Source organism: Phascolarctos cinereus, unplaced genomic scaffold (genome assembly GCF_003287225.1).
Source record: "Phascolarctos cinereus isolate Bilbo 61053 unplaced genomic scaffold, phaCin_HiC Scaffold_4;HRSCAF=312, whole genome shotgun sequence".
Taxonomy (NCBI): domain Eukaryota; kingdom Metazoa; phylum Chordata; class Mammalia; order Diprotodontia; family Phascolarctidae; genus Phascolarctos; species Phascolarctos cinereus.
Window position 1 is genome coordinate 51,682,285 of NW_027555847.1, and position 18,977 is coordinate 51,701,261.

An 18,977-nucleotide genomic window follows, 5' to 3' on the forward strand; every position below is an offset into this window, starting at 1 on the left:
CTAGCTCCTCCACTCCTTGGCTCAATTCAAGAGCCCCTTCCCTCAAAAGGCTTCTCCTGATCCCCCCAAATTGTCAGTGTCCTTAAAACAATGATGCTCTTGTTTTGCATGTGTTTTGCATATTCACTTCCTGGTGATCCCCTAGTAGAGTGAGTGCTCCCCAAAGGAACAGGACTATCTGACTTTTGTCTTTGTATCTCTAGCATTTATCATACTGCCTGACGTGTGGCAGGTATTAATAAATGGCTGGTCAATTAAGCGAGATTAAGCAATGTTACTCAAGGCCAAAGCCAAGGACAGCAAAAGCGTCTCCCACCCTCTCCTTCCAGCCTCTCCCCCTCCCCTAGGAAGCAAAGCACTGTGGATGAGGAGGAAAGCATCACCTCCAGGCAGCCCACCACCCCAAGCAAATGCCTGTTTGGGCAATCGCAGAAAGCATCAGCAGCCAGTTTGAGAAAGTTACGCTGTTTTATTTCACAGGACAGCTCCACGTCAAACCAGCGGCTTGGTCTACAGGGCACCATCAGTGTGTGGGAGGGACAGAGGATCCAAACAGACAGTCTAAATGAAGGACATTTGGTTGTACCATACAGAAACAATATCCAGAGGAACAATGATGATCATCAAAGTGGGGAGGGGAGGGCACAGTTTCCCCGGGTTGCTTAGATTGGTTTGTGTACAGTAAGATTGAGTTAGGGGTGGGAACAGGCGAAGGGGATGGAAGGGAAGACAAGAAATGCCAGCCACTGGAAAGTGATCAGAATTGTCTCTACTGCCAAACCATGTAAACTGTCACACTGCTAGGAGATAACAGAGTTCAAAATGTACAAAAATCTCTATCCAGGGTATACTTTCTATCTAGGAAGGGAAAAGTGCACTAATGTTCTGGTTACAGAGAACAGTCACGTTGAAGTGGCTGGCATGGGAGAGTTCAAAGGGAAAGAGGAATCAGCTGATGTGGGGAGGGAAGTTGGCAAGAGCTGCCAAGCCAGCACCAGAGAATGGGCTGCCTACTTCTGGAAAGAGCAATCTCTGGAAGCCTGTAAGAGGGGAGCCCAGCAAGCCCCACATGTTACAGGATTGCCACTCCTCCCTGGCCCCTACCTTCAAGCCTTGGCACAGGTGGGAATCCCAGCTCTCCTAAAGACAGAAAATTCCAAACAATCCAGGAGAAATAGATGTCTGAATTTGAACCCAGGCTTAAGATGTCTGAATTTGCTCTGCACAGCAGAAAATCAACTCATCAACAACCCCCTCCTCCTATTCCCTGTCTCTTCCTTCCCTTTCCCCCATCTATGCCACCCTTTTTAGGTCTGGGGCCCTTCTGGGCTTCTCAGTGGCTAGTTCTGAGGCAACCAGAAGGAGCCTTGGCCTGGCAGTCATGAACTTTGACACTTAACAGCTGTGTAACTCCAGGCAACTCACCCTCACCCCCAACCACCACCACCATTCTAAACAGAGGTCTCCTCATCTGTAAAAGAGAGAGAAAAATACTTGCACCATCTACCTCACAGGGTTGTCATGAGGGAAGCGCTTTATGAACCTTAAAGTGCTAAATAAATGAGTTTTTATTATCATAGTTGTTGTTCCTTGTTGGTGAAAAAGGTAAATAGTGAAAAAATCAGGAAGCAAAAGACTGGGGGGGGGGGACGACTGTGACATATGTCCTTGGGGTCTGTCCTTTGGCCAGGTTCTGCACTTTAAGTGCCAACATACCACCACGTAGTAGGAAGGCCTCCACATTCGTGCTTAAAAGAATGAGAAAACCCGCAAGGCAAGCCCAAACCAGCCAAGCAGCTGGTCCAAGTACGGTCCTCCTGGAAGCCCGTGTTCCCCTTTAGGTTAAGTACTATGAGGAAAAATGTTTCATACCTGTTTATCAAGCTGTCCCCTCACTTCCTATCAAAGAATCCAATATTTCAGAGTGGGAAGGGACATCAGAGCCACGCAGGCCAACCTCAAGTGAAGAAGAATTCCCTTTGTAATTTGTCCTACAGTTGCTCCGACAGTCTTTGCTTAAAGATCTCCAAGGGAGTCTGGCATCCTACAGAGGCGGCCCATTCAGCTTTGGGGTGACTCTCATTGTTCCGAGTTTTTGCTTTCAGGAAGCTTGAATTTGCTTTTTTTTTTCTAACCATTTCTGCCCAGTGTTCCTATTTCTGCTCTGTGAGGCAGAAACTCCGTGTGACAACCCTCAAATACTTCAAAACAGATATCATGTCTTCCCCCTCCCTCTCCTCCCACTCCCCCCCCCTCCAAGTTTCTCTTCTCCAGGATGTTTAATCCCTAGTTCCTTCAGCATATCCTCCTATGGCAAGGACTCAAGGTCCTTCGCCATCTTGGCTGACCTCCTTTGAACACTTTCTACTTATCATCTTATAAGCCATGATATCAGAAAAGTGGCTCATCTTCTTCCCCACCTCCTGCTGCTCCATTTTTTGATTAAAAGGTCCCCTCCTCCCTTGGGAATTTAGCCCAATGGTATGAAAGGAAAAAAATCAGGCAGCATTCACTTCCCATGCTTAGGATTCACGCCAATCTTGTGTTCTGGGATTTTCTAAAGGCGCTTAAAGGTGAGAAAACATTCGCACTGAAAACAAGAAAAGGCAAGAATTTCATAGAGACCCACAGTTATTAAAGAGGAAAAGAAAAAAAAAAGGAGTCAGGGTGGGAAGCAGGATTTGATCTCAAGTACCCGAGAAAGACTGGCAAATGATGGTCCTCTCTCCAGGACAGCATGGGAAACTGGACCAGAAATCATGTCTTTGGTCAGTTTTAAATGAATGTCTCACTGGTTCATCTTTAGAACAGACTGACACCTGCCCCCCCAGAAAGACAAAAAGGCTTTGGCCTCAAGAGTTCAACTAAGGTGAAACAAACAAAACAAAAAAACTCCAGAAAGCCAGAGAGCTAGTTGAGATCATCACAGTTTTCCACAACGCTTACGAACAAGTGTGTAAACACCACTTCCCCTTTTAAAATTGATTATACTGAGGACTATTAACTAATGACTACATTTCCCCCACACACACACTGTACAGTGAAAGATTAGGTTTGTGGGGGAGAGGGTTGTTTTGTTTTTATATTGATCTATCTACTAAGTGCAAAGATTTGGTCAGTGGCACTGGCTACCATTAACATTTAGCCTTTTTTTATATAGTTTACATTTCAATAGTTACTTTTCTAGCATTTCAACAAATACAACAATATCAATCAGACTAGAACAGGCAAGGGTCAGGAAGACACTGCGTTGTGAAGCATGCATGGGTCCTGGCTATTGAGAGAGAAAGTGAGAGCAAAAAATCATGAGGAATTTGTCTTCCTTTTGCTTCTGCCCAGCAGGTCAGCATTCATCCTGGGGGGCAATGTAGCTATGGTACTTCTACCCAGGTGGGAGGCCTCTCCTGAGTAAGCAAGTGTGAAATAATTCCATAGGAAGCAAACAGGGTGCTGAAAAGAAAGTTACTAAGGCTTTATCCACACCAGAGCCCAAGACGATAGTAAATTCAATGGGGGGAAATATCACTGGCAAAATTTGGAGAGGGGAAAAAAAATCATCCCAGTGGACTGGTAGAATTTTTCATTTTGCAAATGCCTGTCTTGGTGGTATGGGATCATTCAGCCAAAATGGCAAGAGGACTAAATTCAGACTGGTGGCTCCTCAGCAGAAGGGAAGGAGTCTTTAGTCCCTAGAAGATGATACAACAGGCTTGCAAATAAGTGACCGAAATGTACCAGTCTCTATATCTTTTTTTTTTTTTATAAATGGGCAATTCTTTTATAGGAAGTTTTTTAAAAAGTGCCCATTAGGGTACCTATTCCAGGGATTATACAATATAGTGGACAGAGCACTGCATTAGGAGGTTAAGTGACCTAGGTTTTCAGCCCTGGCTCTGCTGCTTAGCAGCTAGCTATATGACCTCAGACAAGGTCATTTCTCTGCAACTCTGTTACCCAATCTCAAAAATGGCAATAATGGTTCAGCAGGGGATTGAGTCAGGTGATCTTAGGCCTCTTTTATAATTAAGATTTTCAGTTCACAAAACTAGGACTGGCCTTAGGCAAAATTGTGATGGATTTGAAACTTCACTTTGGTTCCCCTTCCTACATATCCATTTTTCCCCTTTCTACAGCCTTCAGAACCCTTTCCCTCTCCAGGTACCCCATATCTTCATGCACCCTGGCTCTTGCTATCAGACAGGAAAACATCCCATTCATTAACACTAAGACCTGAGGACTTAATATGACATGCTTCATGTAGGGAGGGGATACTGTTATATTTTCCAAAGGGTGCAGGTACAATGCTTAAGCTAGAGGAATGAATCACTAATGGGAGAATTCCAGGGATCGATGTTCCAGGACGGAGGTAAAAGCTCCCTCTGATGTATCTAGTGAGCTCTTCGAGCAACAGATGCTATTACTGATACAAGATGACAACTGGCTCCTTGATTGGCTGGCAAGAAAATTCCACCACCATCTACCCCTCTAATACCAGAAGGTTTTCAAGGGTTTGAGCAGAACTTCCCTTGCTCATCAGCACAGCTATGAAAGTAAATACCAAGAGGCCTAGGGAAGCAGGGGTGAAGGAAGAACCGGACAAAGTAAGCAGAGGGTTTTCCTGGAAGGATATTCAAGATCTAAGTAGGAGGGCTCAGATTCAAACTGGGTTCACCTGTGCTCCAATACCCTGTGGCTTTTGGCACATCCCTGGGGAAATGGATTCAAGAGACCAGAAGAGAAAATAAAATGAACTAAAGAAACACAGAGGGTCCTGAACCCAGTCAGGAGAGAGAAGACTCAATCATCATACAATAAGAAATCATGCATCCCAGCTCCATCAGCACATTTTCTCCTCCCCAAAGGGAGGAAACAGAAAGCAATTTCATTTGCATAAACTCCACCAGCTGTATTATACAGTATAGAAAGTGCAAACTCTTACCCCATCAGACTGGCTCCTGTCTGATCTGGTCAAATATGGCTCATGCGTTTCATGCAAGAGGGAGGACCCCAACCCAAGTTAGACTTTCGGGAATGACTGTGCAACTTGAAATAAACCAATGAAAACCAAAGCCTCCTTGCCTGTTTAGTCCCAATTTGACACGGTGATAATTAGTAAAAAAGAGAAAAAGGCAAATTAAGGATTTCCCAAACAGTCTAAGTTAAACCACTATAGTTACACCTATCGGTTTATTACTACTGCTCTGTTGGGTCTGGAAGTATTCAACACCACTGTATTCTCTTTTTTTCTTTTTTTTTTTAAACACACACAACACTGTGCTACGTTTCGGCTTAGGTACTTATAATCCCCTTTTCTACACACAAATACAAGGGTTTGGTGGTCGGGGGTAGGGTGGGGTGGCAAGGTTCTTGTCGTCCATTTTTAGTATACCTTAATGGCAGACGGCTGACCCTCATCCCTCTTGTAGGTTACCAGGAGTCTTTCAAGGCTTGACATGAAGGGTTCCCCAGTCACTGAGGAAAGCCTGTTTGCCAGTGGCACTGCTGTCGCCTTTCTGAGTAGACGGTTACAGAAGTTGCGCCAGTCTCGAGACGCCCACTTACATGGAAGGGAAATCTCCAAAGGTCAGAGCTCTATTGCTTCATGCACAGTTGCTGTGTGCCCCAAAAATCTCCCAGAGAAGCCCCACAAATCCAACCAAACCACTCTACGGGAGATGTTTAGTGGCACAGGTCTGAGGTAAATCTAATTTTCATAAAAAGGAACATGATACTTTGTACACTTGGTATGTGTGTTTACATATATAGTATATGTATATAGATGCATAAATATGTATATATATATACACACCCACAGACACATACATACATATCTATATCTATATATATCTCTATATATATAGAATAATTTCCAGTGACAATAAGCAGAATAAGCCTTTTTACACTTTGCTGAAATCTTATGAAAAGCTTCTGTTCAGATTACTTCGGTGTATGTACATATCCTATGCATATATACACACACTTTATGTCTATCCGTTTCTGCAAATAGATAAATACAGATGGCAACCAATACCATAAACTCAATGCTTCACACATCTTCCTGGTTAAGTTGTCTTTGGACCATTTTTCTTCTCCTGATACCAGAAGACATCCCCACCCTGGGGTTTGTCCTGGAAAGAAGTGGCCGCCAATGGTAACAACTCGGGTTTCCTTCATTTGAGGCCATGGGGTTCGGGCACTACATGGTCCCTGACTTATCGGAGGAGTTGTTGGGGAACATCTTTTCGGTGGGGGTCACTGCTGGGCTGCCCATCCCTGAGCTGCTGCTGCTGCTGGATCGGTGCTGGACGACGGGGCGGATGGGCCGCATGGGGGGGGCGGAGCTGGGCACCTGCCAGCCGGGCAGACAGCGCAGGTTTGAACGTCGTCATCATCTCTGTGGTGGAGCTGCTGCTGCGGCGCATGGCGGCATCCGGGTCTCGGATGACGATTGTGTGCAGGGGGCTGGCGGGTTCTGAGCTGATGGAGCCCAGAGGTGGGTTCTTCATGGGCTCTAGCGTGTCTAGGACCACATCTGGAGCCTGCTTGACTGTGTTTTGCCTTTCAAGCTCTCGAAGCTCATGGAGGGCCGTGCTCATGGTCTTCTCGATGTCCTACAGGGAGGAAAGAAAGCAAACCCATCGGCATCCCCAGCTCTATGAAAGAGGCAGCAGGAATCCCAAGTTCTTGTCCTGGTTCTGCCACTGACCAAGCTGTGTGACCCTGGACAGGTGACCTAATCTCTCTGGGCCTCAGATTTTTTATATGTAAAATAGGGAGAATAACTTTCCTCTTCTCCCTCCCCCATTACCTTCCTTATAAGGCTGCTTTGGGGTCAAAGTGTTGTGAAAAGTTGAAAGATCTAGACAAACCGAAAAGATGATTCCTATTGTGAGGATACAATTTCTGAGAACCAAGCCCTCTTATCCAGGTCTACAACATTGGTTCCTAGGGTCTCAGTCTAGAATCAACATGGCTGGAAGCATGGAACTCCTCTACATCATAACTGGCAAGGGGTCTTCCAGCCTTGGTTTGAGCATCTCTAAGGTCCCTTCCAGCTTGGTGTGTATGATCCCATGACCTCTGGGGACAGGGACCTTAATTCCTTTGCAAGGCAGTACCTTTCCATTGTGGGACACTTTTAGTTGTCATCAGGTATATTGAGCTAAAATCTGCCTTTCTATAACTTCTAGTCCTGCCCTCTGGAACCACTCTAAACATGTCAACTCTTCACATGACAGATTAGTAATAGGGACTGATCTGGATATTTCATCGGCATAGAGAACTCCCAGGAGAAGAAACTCTCTCTATCCACACAGGTCTGCATCTTCCCTGAAACTTGAGCGTCCTAGAGAGTTGACCAGGGCACTGGGAAGATGTGTCAAAGTGACAACCCTTCAGATATTTCCAGGTTTTCGTTTCCAATCTTGATTAAACATTTAACTTCCTGGAGCTTGGACTTCTCATACTAGAAGTACTCTCTGCCCTTGAAGCCCCATCATCTGTTTGAATGGCTCTTCTCAGAACCTCCATTCTAGGGAAAACTCTCAGGCCAGTCATGTCTTCATTCTTCTCTAGGCCCCACTCCTGACTATCTGGGCTTTCTCCATGTTGCTGCCTAGGTACCTCTGTTTCCCCTTACACTTTTTCAGTTCTCTTTTATGCGTTGTCTTACCCCACTAGAATGTAAGCTTCTAGAGGACAGGATCTGTCATTTTCTTTACATTTATATTTCTAGCACTTAGCACACTTTAAGTGCTTAAGGAATGCTTTTTTTTTTAACTGTTTACTAGATGTCCTCTGATAGCCCTTTCAGATCTGAGATTATGTGATTCTCTGACTCTTAATAATCTTAGCTAGGAAATATTTTCAGTAAGCAAAGTTTGTTTTCAGTGGCAAAGCCCTTCCATTCTCCTTTCTATATTCTGTTCCTTTTTTTTTTTAACTTCATTCCTCCTCAGCTGAATATCCAGATGTTTCCTCTGGCTTCCCACAATCGCCATTGTGGGACACCAGGGCCTCCCCTCCCCGCAAAGGGCTCCAACCTCCAAACCTTCCTCATCCAATTGTCTGAAACAAAACTCACCTGTCATGTCCCATGTTTTCAGGGCCTTGCTAGATGACTAGTGCTAATTTAACAAATTAACTGGAACTAAAATATTCATAGTTGACAAAGGCTAAATGTTATCCCTTCTTTAAAAAAAAATCTGCATTTTAATGAAAAACACATACCTTGGGAGAAACGTAGGTACCACATCCCTTTCTCCTCATCTCACATCACTCAGATGCCTTTTGCCTTTCTCTTCCTTTCTCCTTGTCTCACATGAAGAGGTGGCCCTTGTCCACGCCAGGGCAAGCCCCTCTTTATGCAGAAGTGATTCCGTTCCATCCTGTCTTTTCCAGATGATTGCCCCCCCATCATCCCTACTCTCTCACTAAACTTCAATCTCTCCATGTCTACTGTATGTTTCCCTACAAACAAGCCTACATCTCTTCTATCCTCAAAAAACTCCCACTTGCTCCATCTATCCCCACTACATCCTTCCTATCCACTATTATCCTACATTCTCCCTCCCTTTTGTGGCTAAACTCTTTGAGAAGGTTGTCTACAATCTATATCTCCACCTCCTTTCCTCTTGCTGTCTACTATCTGACTTTTGGCCTCAGCATTCAACTGAAACTTCCCTCCAAAGTTACTAATGACCTCTTTTTTTTCCCTTAGGCAATTGGGGTTAAGTGACTTGCCCAGGGTCACACAGATGGTAAGTGACAAGTGTTTGATCTGAGGCCGGATTTGAACTCAGGTCCTCCTGACTTCAGGGCCAATGCTCTATCCACTGCGCCACCCAACTGCCCCTCAATGACGTCTTGATTGCCAAATCTCATGGCCTTTTCCCAATCCTTCTCTTTCCTGACCACTCTGCAGCCTCTGACACTGTAGATCACCTTTCTGTCCTTGATATTCTCTCCTCTCTAGATTTTCATGGCACCTCTCTTCTCCTGTCAGACTGCTCCTTCTCATTCTCCTTTGCTGGATCTTCATCCAAGTCATGCCCACTAACCATGGATAACTTCCAAGGTTCTGTCTTGGGCCCTCTTCCCCTCACCTCTATACTATTCTGCTTGGTGATTTCATCAACTCTCATGAATTCAATTATCATCTCTATGCTGATGATTCTCAGATCTATTTACCTAGTTTTGATCTCTCTCCTAACCTCTAGTCTTGTATCTCCAACTGTCCACTAGACATTTTGAACTGGATATCCTGCAGACACCTTAAACTCAACATGTTTGGAGCTAAACTCATTTTCTTTCCCCCAAAATCTCCCCACTTCCTAATTTCCCTACTTTTGTCCTCTCAGTCACCCAGGTTCCCAACGTTGGAGTCATCTTTGACTCCTCACTCTCTCTCACCCCTCAAATCCAATCTGTTGACCAGCTCTGCTGATTCTACCTTTGTAACATCTCCTGTGTGCACCCCCTTCTCTCCTCTGGCACTCCCACTAGCCTAGTGTGGACCCTCATTACCTCACATCTGGACTACTGAAAATACCCTTCTGGTGGGTCTGCCTGCCTCATCTCCCTTGACTCCATTCCATCCTTTACTCAACTGTTAAACTGATCTTCCTAAAGTACAAATCTGACTTTAATCAATCCCTGCCCCCTACTCAATAAACTGCAGTGGTTCCCTACTGCCTTTAGGATCAAATATAAGATTCTTCATTTAAAGCCCTCCATAACCTGGTCCCTTCCTACCTTTCCAGTCTTTATAGCCATTACTTTCCACCATGTATTCTTTAATCCAGTGGCACTGGCCTCTTTATTCCACAAACAAGATCCTCCATTTCTTGGCTTCTGGCATTTTCACTGGCTGTCCCCATGCATGGAATACCCTCCCTCCTTATCCCCAGCTCCTGGCTGCCTTGATTTCCTTCAAGTCTCAGCTAAAATCCTATCTTCTACAAGAAGCCCTCCCTTACTTCTAGAGCATTCCCTCTGCTGATTTTTCCAATCTGTCATGTTTGTACATAGTTGTTCACATGTTGTCTCCACCATTAGACTGTGAGCTCCTTGAGGGCAGGGACTGTCTGTTGCTTTTCTTTGCATCCCTGATGCCTAGCACAGTGTCTGGAATATAGCAGGCTCTTAATAAATGCTTACTGACTGACTCAGGAGACAGCCATTTAGGACAGCCATGCTCCTATCTGATTTTCAGTTTATCTGATAAATCTTGCTTTCAACATTTTTTTGACCTCATTATACATTCTGCTTAATTAATTCATCTGTTGATACCACTGCTTCCTTTGCTTATTCTAGGCTAGTAGGCTGGCTGAAAGATAAAACTTAAAAACAAAAACAAAAACAAAACCATTTCATTATTTCCCTCACTTTCCCCCAAGGAAGGTGTGAGCCAGAAAGACAGAAAGCTTAAGAGAAAGAACAGCTTGGCTGAAGCTTGTGCCATGCATTGGTCTCAGAGGTGATGCTATCTTTTCCCAGAATGAGGGTGCACAGAGGAGATGGGGAGAGGAATAAAATGGATGGATAAGCCAACAGCTCTCCATATCCTACAGAGGGACTTTATATCAGAGCTTCATTATACAGTCTGAAGTGTTCCAAGTTCTCTGAATATCAGCTATAGTTACTACAGTCAAACAGAAATGGAAAAGCTTATTCCAGAGCCAAGTCAATGGTAGGGTTAATTATTTTTTTACAGTAAGAAGAAATTATCTCTTATTCTAGACTGTTCATGCCTTGGCTTCCCTTCACAATTACACACTCATTAAGAAATTCCCACCCCCCACTAATTCACCAATTCACAAAAACAGTATATATTGTGGGGGAGGAGGGGAGATTTTGCCTCCTAGGCTTATGCTTTCCCTTTCCCCCCATAATTCAGAGAGCAGTCAAATTGATATTTGAATTTTTTTCCTTAATACTGAAGGATAAGGCTAATGGTTCCTTAGACAACAGAACACCATGCTACAACAAAGCTTACATAGACTGACATTCAGATCTTGGGTCAAGCTATGGCTTTGAGTACATGCTCTGTCAGCACCTAGGTATGGGAACTTGGACAAGTGATATCCTCTCTCTTCTGAGTCTCAGTTTTCTCATTTGTAAAATGGGAGGACTAGGTGAAAATCTTGAAAGTCTTGCTCAGCTCTAACATTCCACAGGTCTATGAAATTCTTTGAGTCTCTACCAATAAGAGCTATTTATATATCTAATATATATATATATATCTAATAATAATAATAATAGATATATATCTAATTTTAAAAAGCACTTTAAAGTTTGAAAAGCATACTATCTTCTTTGAGTCTCACAATGACCTGTGAGGAAGGGATTACCAACTGTTTGATTGCTTTGGGGACAGACCTACTATTTTTTCAGTGTAAGGAACTTCTGCTGTGGAGACTCCCTCCATGGCTGCACTTTAGCTACTAGGCTGCAACTTCGTCTTGGAGAGGTGGGTGGGGGCACTAAGTGACTTGCCCATGATCACACTAAGTGTCAAAGGCAGGATTCAAACCCAGGTCTTTCTGATACCAAGTCCAGCTCTCTGTTATGCTACTTCCTCTTTCCTAAAGTGGGAAAAGAAATATGGTATTTTGGAAAGACACTGTATTTCAGTGTCATTCTCACAGATGTAACCTCACCTCTCAGTCTCAGTTTCTCCCATCCATAAAGTGGGGAGAAAAATCCTTATAACGTCTACTTTGCAGGCTTGTTGTGCTCAGTAAGTAGCAACACGTTACAGAAAAGAGAGCTTCTGTAACAGCCTTCTGGACATTCCTCCCACACCATACTCCAGCTTGCAATAGGCTGTTCTTTGTGCCTGGAATGCACTCACTCTTCCCTCACCTCAGCCTCTTAGATGCCCTGGCTTCTGATAAATCTTCAAAGCTCAAAATAACTACCACCTTCTACATGAAGCCTTTTCTGTTCTACTCGTGAATGCTTTCTGCTAAAATTACCTTGTATGATTTTGTGTGTATTTTATAAATACACTTATACATGTGTCTGTGTTATCTCTCTCGACAGAATGTAAGCCCTCTGAAGGCATCCAAGATTTCATTTTTGTATTTGCATCCCTATACCTTAGCACAATGCCTGGCACATAGTAGGTGTTTAATAAAATACTTGTTAAGCAATCATTAATTTCCCTCACTAGGAATCTACACCAATCTTTATGAATACTCATTTTTAAATATATCAGCCCACAAACATTTTCAACCAGAAAATGATAAACTAGCAATTAGTTTAGAGGCAACTGGTGGCACAGTGGGTAGAACTCTGAGCCTGGAGTCAGGAAGACCAGAGTTCAAATCTGCCTTAGATATTGACTAGTTGTTTGACCCTGCACACTGAACTTCTCTCAGCTTCAGTTTCCTCATCTGTAAAATGGGGATAATGATAGAATGCACCTCCCAGGGTTGTTGCAACGATCAAATAAGATAATGTATATAAAGTGCTTTGCAAATCTTAAAGTGCTATATAAATGCCCGCTATTACCATTACTATCAGCAAGAGCTACAGTGTCAATAGTTGAGAAGGACTCCATTGGATACTCTTTCCAGAGGACATTTGTATTTTTAATAGAAATCATCAATGCCTTGACCCAGGAGAGTGGACACTGGGGGTTTCACTCAAGAGAGTGAATGAACAAATAAGGGAAGCCACATTCATGACTAGTGGCCCAGCAGGAGCCAATTCTTGTTCTAGATGAGGGGGCAAAGGGGCATTGGCCAATGGGCTCTACTTGTTCCCTCCCCCTACTGCCCTTTTGGGGGGACCATGCTCCATCAGCCCTGCTCCTGCTATCTCCTTACTTCTGCCAGGGCTTCAGCCTCCAAAGATTTGTGGTCTCCGAGGCTGCTGTGCCGTGTGGAGCCGCAGGTCGACCTCAGCGGGTGCCCGTCGGAAAGGGCCTTCTTGTCCGGGTAGTGGATGCTGCCGGCACTTCCGAAGGTTGCCATCCTCCGCTTCTCTGGGCTCTCGATCCTGCCTCGGTTGAGGGGGATTTTGTGGGGGCTGCTGGGGCAGGCAGCTGCTCGAGGTGGGGTGTCTATCCCTGGACCCAGGCCCCGAGGTGGGCTGTGTGTGTCACCCCCACTCCGGCGACGGGGGATGGCAGCCCCATCTGATCTCAACCGTACTCTGCAAAGGAGCCATGGGGCAGGGGGTCATGGGGAGACAACTTTCAAACATCTCAGCTAACCCATGGGGATTTTACGTGAGCTTTAAGTGAGTATAATAAAATCTCATTAACTCAAACTTCCTTGATATTGAATTTTTCATAATTTGAGCAAACATCAGCCTAGTTTTCCTTTGCACTATTTGTAAAAAAAAAAGGGGGGAGGAAGGGGTTGCTAAGTGGACAAACCATGGTTTGTTTTATAAAAAAGGGGAATGTTTAATCTACTTCCAAGAATAGTCTGCTTTCAAAAATTTAGCTAACAATCTGCAGACAATTAATGGGCTAATAATCATTTTTCCCCTAGTCATTAAAGCAGTATCAGCAGGATACTGCTGATGCTTTATTGGCAGCTAGAGTTATGACCACATGCTTTAACTAAGCAAAACTACATCTCTACAAAAAGTGCTCTGTAATTCTGACTTTGGAATAAATGCAGATATATGTGCCTTCTCCCAAGAAATCTGCATCAGTGAGATCTGATTGGACTGGAAACATGCCCTCCAGAAGAATATTTTTGCTTCTTACAGTCCCTCAAGAATATACCCAGAGACAAAATGAGGTATCATTCACCTTGGACAGATGGCCATTTATGTACCAGGCTGCTGTCAGAGCACAGGATGTCCATGTAAACTGGACATTGTGTCAAGGTCCCTGTGAAAAATCTGAGCTGTGCTCATGGAGGACTCATTAAACATTGGCCAGAAGGCACAGACACTGGAGGGGGGGGAGTGGGATGGCTGTCTATTTATGATTTGGTGTAGGGATGGTTCCAAGGGCCAGAAACAAGCTAACTGAGAAAGGTAAGCCCATCACTTAGCCCCCTCCTCAGGCATTCTAGGAGTTCTGCATTATGTTTCGGTGGCATACTGGACTATAGCATCCTATGGCAGAAAGGTCATTGGGCTTAGTATTGGCAGACTTGGGTTCTAATGGCCATATTATTGACCTGATGCGTGATCCTTGGCAAATCACCAGAGGAGGATAATCCTTGTCTGCCTTATACCTTGTGAGCATCAGATTGGATAATGGATGTGAAAGCACTCTGCAAATGTAAGCTACTGCATTCGGTGAAGGTCACAAAAAGACTTTGAAGAGGCTGTTTAGGCAGGGAGGGCAGGCTAGAAGGGGTGGGGGGAGATGCTGTTTGAGTGTTTTGAGAAAGAAGGTTGTGTAATAGGGGACTGAGTGTTAGATATGGTCAGGAATTCTTTAGTCCTCAAGGTCATTAGCTAAAGCTAAGCAATGCCTGTGGGTGTCCCCCAGCAGGCCTGAGGCACAGGCAGAGAAGAGGAAGAAAGGGTGAAGGGAGGAAAGGAGAGGGAAGGAGAGAGGATCTGATGGTGGGAAGGAAAAAGAGTGAGGCAGGAAGAAAGAAATGGAAAAAGAGGACAGAGAGAAAGAGAGAAGAGAGAGAGGGCAGAGAGAGTAAGAAAGAGAGGAGAGGAAGGAAAGGGAAGGGAGGGGAGGGGAGAGAAAGACAGATGGAGAGGAGAGGAGAGGGGGAGAGAGAGAGAGAGAGAGAGAGAGAGAGAGAGAGAGAGAGAGAGAGAGAGAGAAGGGGGGAGAAGAGGAGGAGAAGAAGAAGAGGAGGGGGGAGAGAGAGAGACAGACAGACAGACACGAGAGTAAGAAAGTGAGAAAGAGAGAAGGAAGGAGACAGATAAGAAGGAGCTATATGAAGGATCTGAATCCAGGTCCTAGGCTGCCAACTTGTTTAATTCCTTCCCCACTTCCCACCCCATTAGTTTTATGCCAGGTGTTTCCTGCACCAACTTTAGCTAACACAGGCGGTTCCCATCCAATCTAGCTTTGCCCAGCACCGAACTTGTGCTCACCTGCTAACTCTTCCCTCCCTCAAGCGCAAGAAGTCACGAGATATAGCAAAACAAGAGCCCGTCCCTACCGGCCCATAGCTCCCCCAAATCCATAGTCAGAGATGTGCTCTGTGGGGGACTGGAGGTCATTCTTGGAAGAGGTCTTGTCATCCAACAGGGGCCCACTGCTGGCTTCACTGTCAGCCTTCTGGCTCAGGCTGTCCGAGAACGCATCATCCCTGGGGACACCAATGGACACGAGTCAAGGATGGGAGCTGCCTCCCAGACTAACAGCCATGAATAGGAAAGGTAAATGCAGCTGCCCCAAGATATCCCTGAGTCCCACTTATCCAGAACTTGCTCCCCGACCTGAGGCAAATCAGATCTCATTCTTGCCCACTGTTGGACCTGAGCTAGTTCAGGTTATCTGCCACCCTTGTTCTTTGCTTTGGCTATTGACAACACCTTTAGCAGTTTCCCTTAGAATAAAAGAACAACAGCAGACTTTTGTATCCCCGTATTTGGGCCTTTTCTTCCTCACACTCTGAAGAGTCAGACCCCAGCCAGGTCAAGGAATTATGGCAAGGGGAGACATAGGACAGGACTGAGTGGACCTTTAAAGGCAGGATGCTGCCTGGTGATCTGGGTAGTCATATAGGATATGGCTTGTGGCCTAGAATATTGAAGGGAAGAATCTGGAAGACCACATTCTCTATCTATCCACCCAGGGCCTGTCCTTGTATTATACTCATTCGTATATTAATCTTATCTCTTATCACCCTTGCATTAGATGATAAATTTCTTGAAGTCAAGGACTATACTATTTTTCATCTTTATTTCTCCAGTGCCTAATATCATGCCTTAAATGCTGGCACAGCAGATAGAGCTCAGGACCCATAGTCAGGAAGATCTGAGTTCAAAGCCTGCACTGGGCTACTCACTTAGACATACTCAACACATACTTAGCTGTATGACCCTGGAGAAATCATTTAACCTCTATCTGTCTTATTTTCTTTATCTGTAAAATGAGGATAATAATAGCACCTACTTTCCAGGTTTGCTGTGATGATAAAATGGGATTAATATTTGAAAAGAACTTTGTAAGTCTTAAAATGATACATAAATGCCAGGTATTATTGTTATCACTGCCATCATTTATTATTATTATTGTTATTACTTAATAAGAGCTTACTGAATTTCGGTAAAAGTATAGCTTCGATGTTCCTCCCATCCCCTTTCAATAATCTCTTTTTCAGCATCTCCCAAGCATCTGGTGCCCTCACGGTGCTTGCTAGTTACCCAGAAAACACCACTACAGAGGACCTGTACCATTCACCATCCCCATCAAAACTTAACTTGTTCTGGGTCTTGTCCCTTCAGACCTTATTGAGAGGGAGACTGAGAAATTAATTTTACTTAAGGCATTAATGGCTGGCAATGGCTTAATGTGGCCCCTCTCCAGTATTACATTTACATTCAGACAGGGTTCCCCAGATTCCTGAACAGTGAGCATTGGGAACATGAATGATGTGTGGCTGGGCCAGGCAAGACACATTTCTCAGGATTTTTGTCATTCTTTAAATCACAACAAATAAGCATTAAATGCCTGGCATCTCTATGTTCAAAAGCAATGAGCCTATTATTTATAGGGCATGTGCTAGGGTCAGGATAAAAAGATAAAAAGGAACATTTGACACCTTCCTGCTCAGCTGAAGACAGAGATAGCATGAACTTTCTATGCATGTGAGTGACAATATGAATCTTAAAATGGTGGGTAAAGACTGGCCTTGGTAGAGTCAAGGAGGGGCTGAAGTATGGGACCAAGGACATCAATCATTGTTACCGTGCACCCAGAAAAGAGTTGTTTGCATATTTGTGAAGTATATCAATGTTAAAGGAGAAGATCTCCCAGTCCTTGGAAGTAGGTAAATGAGCTAAGTGAACTAACTCAATTGGGGTAAGCTGAGGAATGTAATCCTGGAAATCAAACACTTGGGACATCCCAGCAACAATCACACTAATGCAGGTTAAGGAGGAAAGGATGACCTCAGTCCTGTCTCATGTGGACCAGGCCAGGCAGTCCCCAAGCCTACTCACATATCTTGCACAACGATGTACTGATGGGGGATGAGTCCATCCACTCCATTGTGTCGGCCTTCCCACCAGTCTTCAGAGGCCCGGTGGTACAGGAGGAGCGAGGCCCCCTTCTTAAAGGACAGCTCTCGGGGGGACCGTCCCACATAGTCAAACTTGGCAATAGCTTCGATCTGCTCCACTTCTGAAAAGGGCAGAAAGAAGCAAGTATGTGAATGGAAGTCATCTGTGGTCTAAGGAGGGGTGGGATTAGGGGCTTCCAGCTTCTTAAGAAACAGACAGGCAGAGTAGCATAGACCTGGATTAGGAATCTGCTTTCTAGTATCAGCTCTGGCAAGTACTGTGTGACTCTGGACAAGTAATACAGACTCCCTGGGTTTCAGACCCTCAATCTATAAAATGGTAATCAATGCCAAATAATTCTAAGCAACTCCAACTGTCTCCAGACTTTCTGCTCTCCAATCCATCCTCCACAAACCTGCCGGTGATTTTTCTAAAGCACAGGACTGACCACTCCCCTCCTCAGTGGACTCCAATGGCTCCCTATTGCCTTGAGAATCAGATATCAGCACTTCCATTTCATTCTAGCCCTTTACAGCCTGACTTCCAGCCTTGTAACTCATTACTCCCCTTCACCCAAAACTCTGGTGCTGGGTCCCGTCAAACCAGCCTTCCTGCTCTTTCTCATACATGACACTTCTATCTTTCACTCCCCTTTGCACTGGCCATCCCCTCGATCCTGGGATATATTTACTCCCTATTTCCATCCTTAGAATTCCTTCTTTCCTTCAAAATATCGCTCAAGCCTTGCCTTCCACAGGAAGCTTTTCCCTGATTCTTCCCCAGCCCTGCCCTGTCCACAGCTGCTAGGGCTTTTCCCCACAATATTACCATATCACTTCATAGATTTAAACATGTATGTGTAGTTCCCCTCCCCCTTTAGAACATCAGCCTTGAAGGCAGAAGCAATTTCCTATTTGTCTTCATAGCTCTGAACCTAGGATACAGTGGGTGCTTAAGAAATGGTTGCTGGTCACTCAGTTGGCCTCCTTTAGGGTTATCTCTGTGACCTTATTCCCTTATTCTCTACAATCTCCTATTATATGATCATATCCTTAGGGCTGAAGAAACCACAGAATCCAACCTTCCTCATTTTTAACAGATAAGGAAACTAAGACAGACAGCGGTTAAGTGACTTGTCCAGGGTCACACGGCTAGTTAGTGTCTGAGGCAAGATTTGAACTCTGGTCTTCCTGATTCTAAGCCCAGTGATTTTCCACTCTGCCACCTACCTGTGTCTATCATTGACTGGCACATGTGTCTGGAAATTAGAAGCCACTGTATGCACTCTAAAGGCAATGGCCTGGTCTATGTTTTAGCTGCCTGTGATAGGGCTGACCTTGAGGGTCTCCTTAGATAAAGCCCCATTGCTAACCAGTAGACACTGGAAGGGCAGGCCTCTTAGTAGACACCATGGTACATGGAAATATTTTTGGCTCTGAAGTCAGAGGAAGTGGGTTCAAATTCCGCCTTGGCGGCTTATTGTCCGTGGGACCTTGGGCAAGTTGTTAAGTCTCCTAAGCCTCTGTTTTCTCATCTGTAAAGTGAAGGGTTTGGACTAATTGGCCTTCAGAATAGGTCTATGATACTTGGATCCCATAAGGAAGACTGGAGAATCCATGGCCTGCTACAAATGTAGCCCTTTAGCAGGATTTCTCTGAACCCCTGGGTAATACTAGGTTTGCATAGATGTTCTCACTCCAAGAATAATTTAGCCCTGGGCAGTTACTGTGAGGTCGTCCCTCCAAGCAGAGTCTGGAGGACAAGAGCAACTGAGAGGCCGTGGAGGACACAGAAGGGCTCTCAAA

At 44.7% G+C, this 18,977-nt stretch overlaps 1 protein-coding gene across 1 annotated transcript in view; it reads right to left on the reverse strand.

The window, feature by feature from the left end:
* Positions 1-449: 449 nt before the first annotated feature.
* The window catches only part of SRGAP3 (SLIT-ROBO Rho GTPase activating protein 3), a 283,316-nt gene continuing 264,788 nt past the window's right edge, over positions 450-18,977 (reverse strand). The window contains 5 exon segments of the mRNA XM_020973788.2: positions 450-6,335; positions 6,337-6,611; positions 12,834-13,161; positions 15,105-15,254; positions 17,113-17,293. Coding sequence (XP_020829447.1) covers positions 6,197-6,335; positions 6,337-6,611; positions 12,834-13,161; positions 15,105-15,254; positions 17,113-17,293 — 1,073 coding nt within the window. The 3' untranslated portion in view covers positions 450-6,196.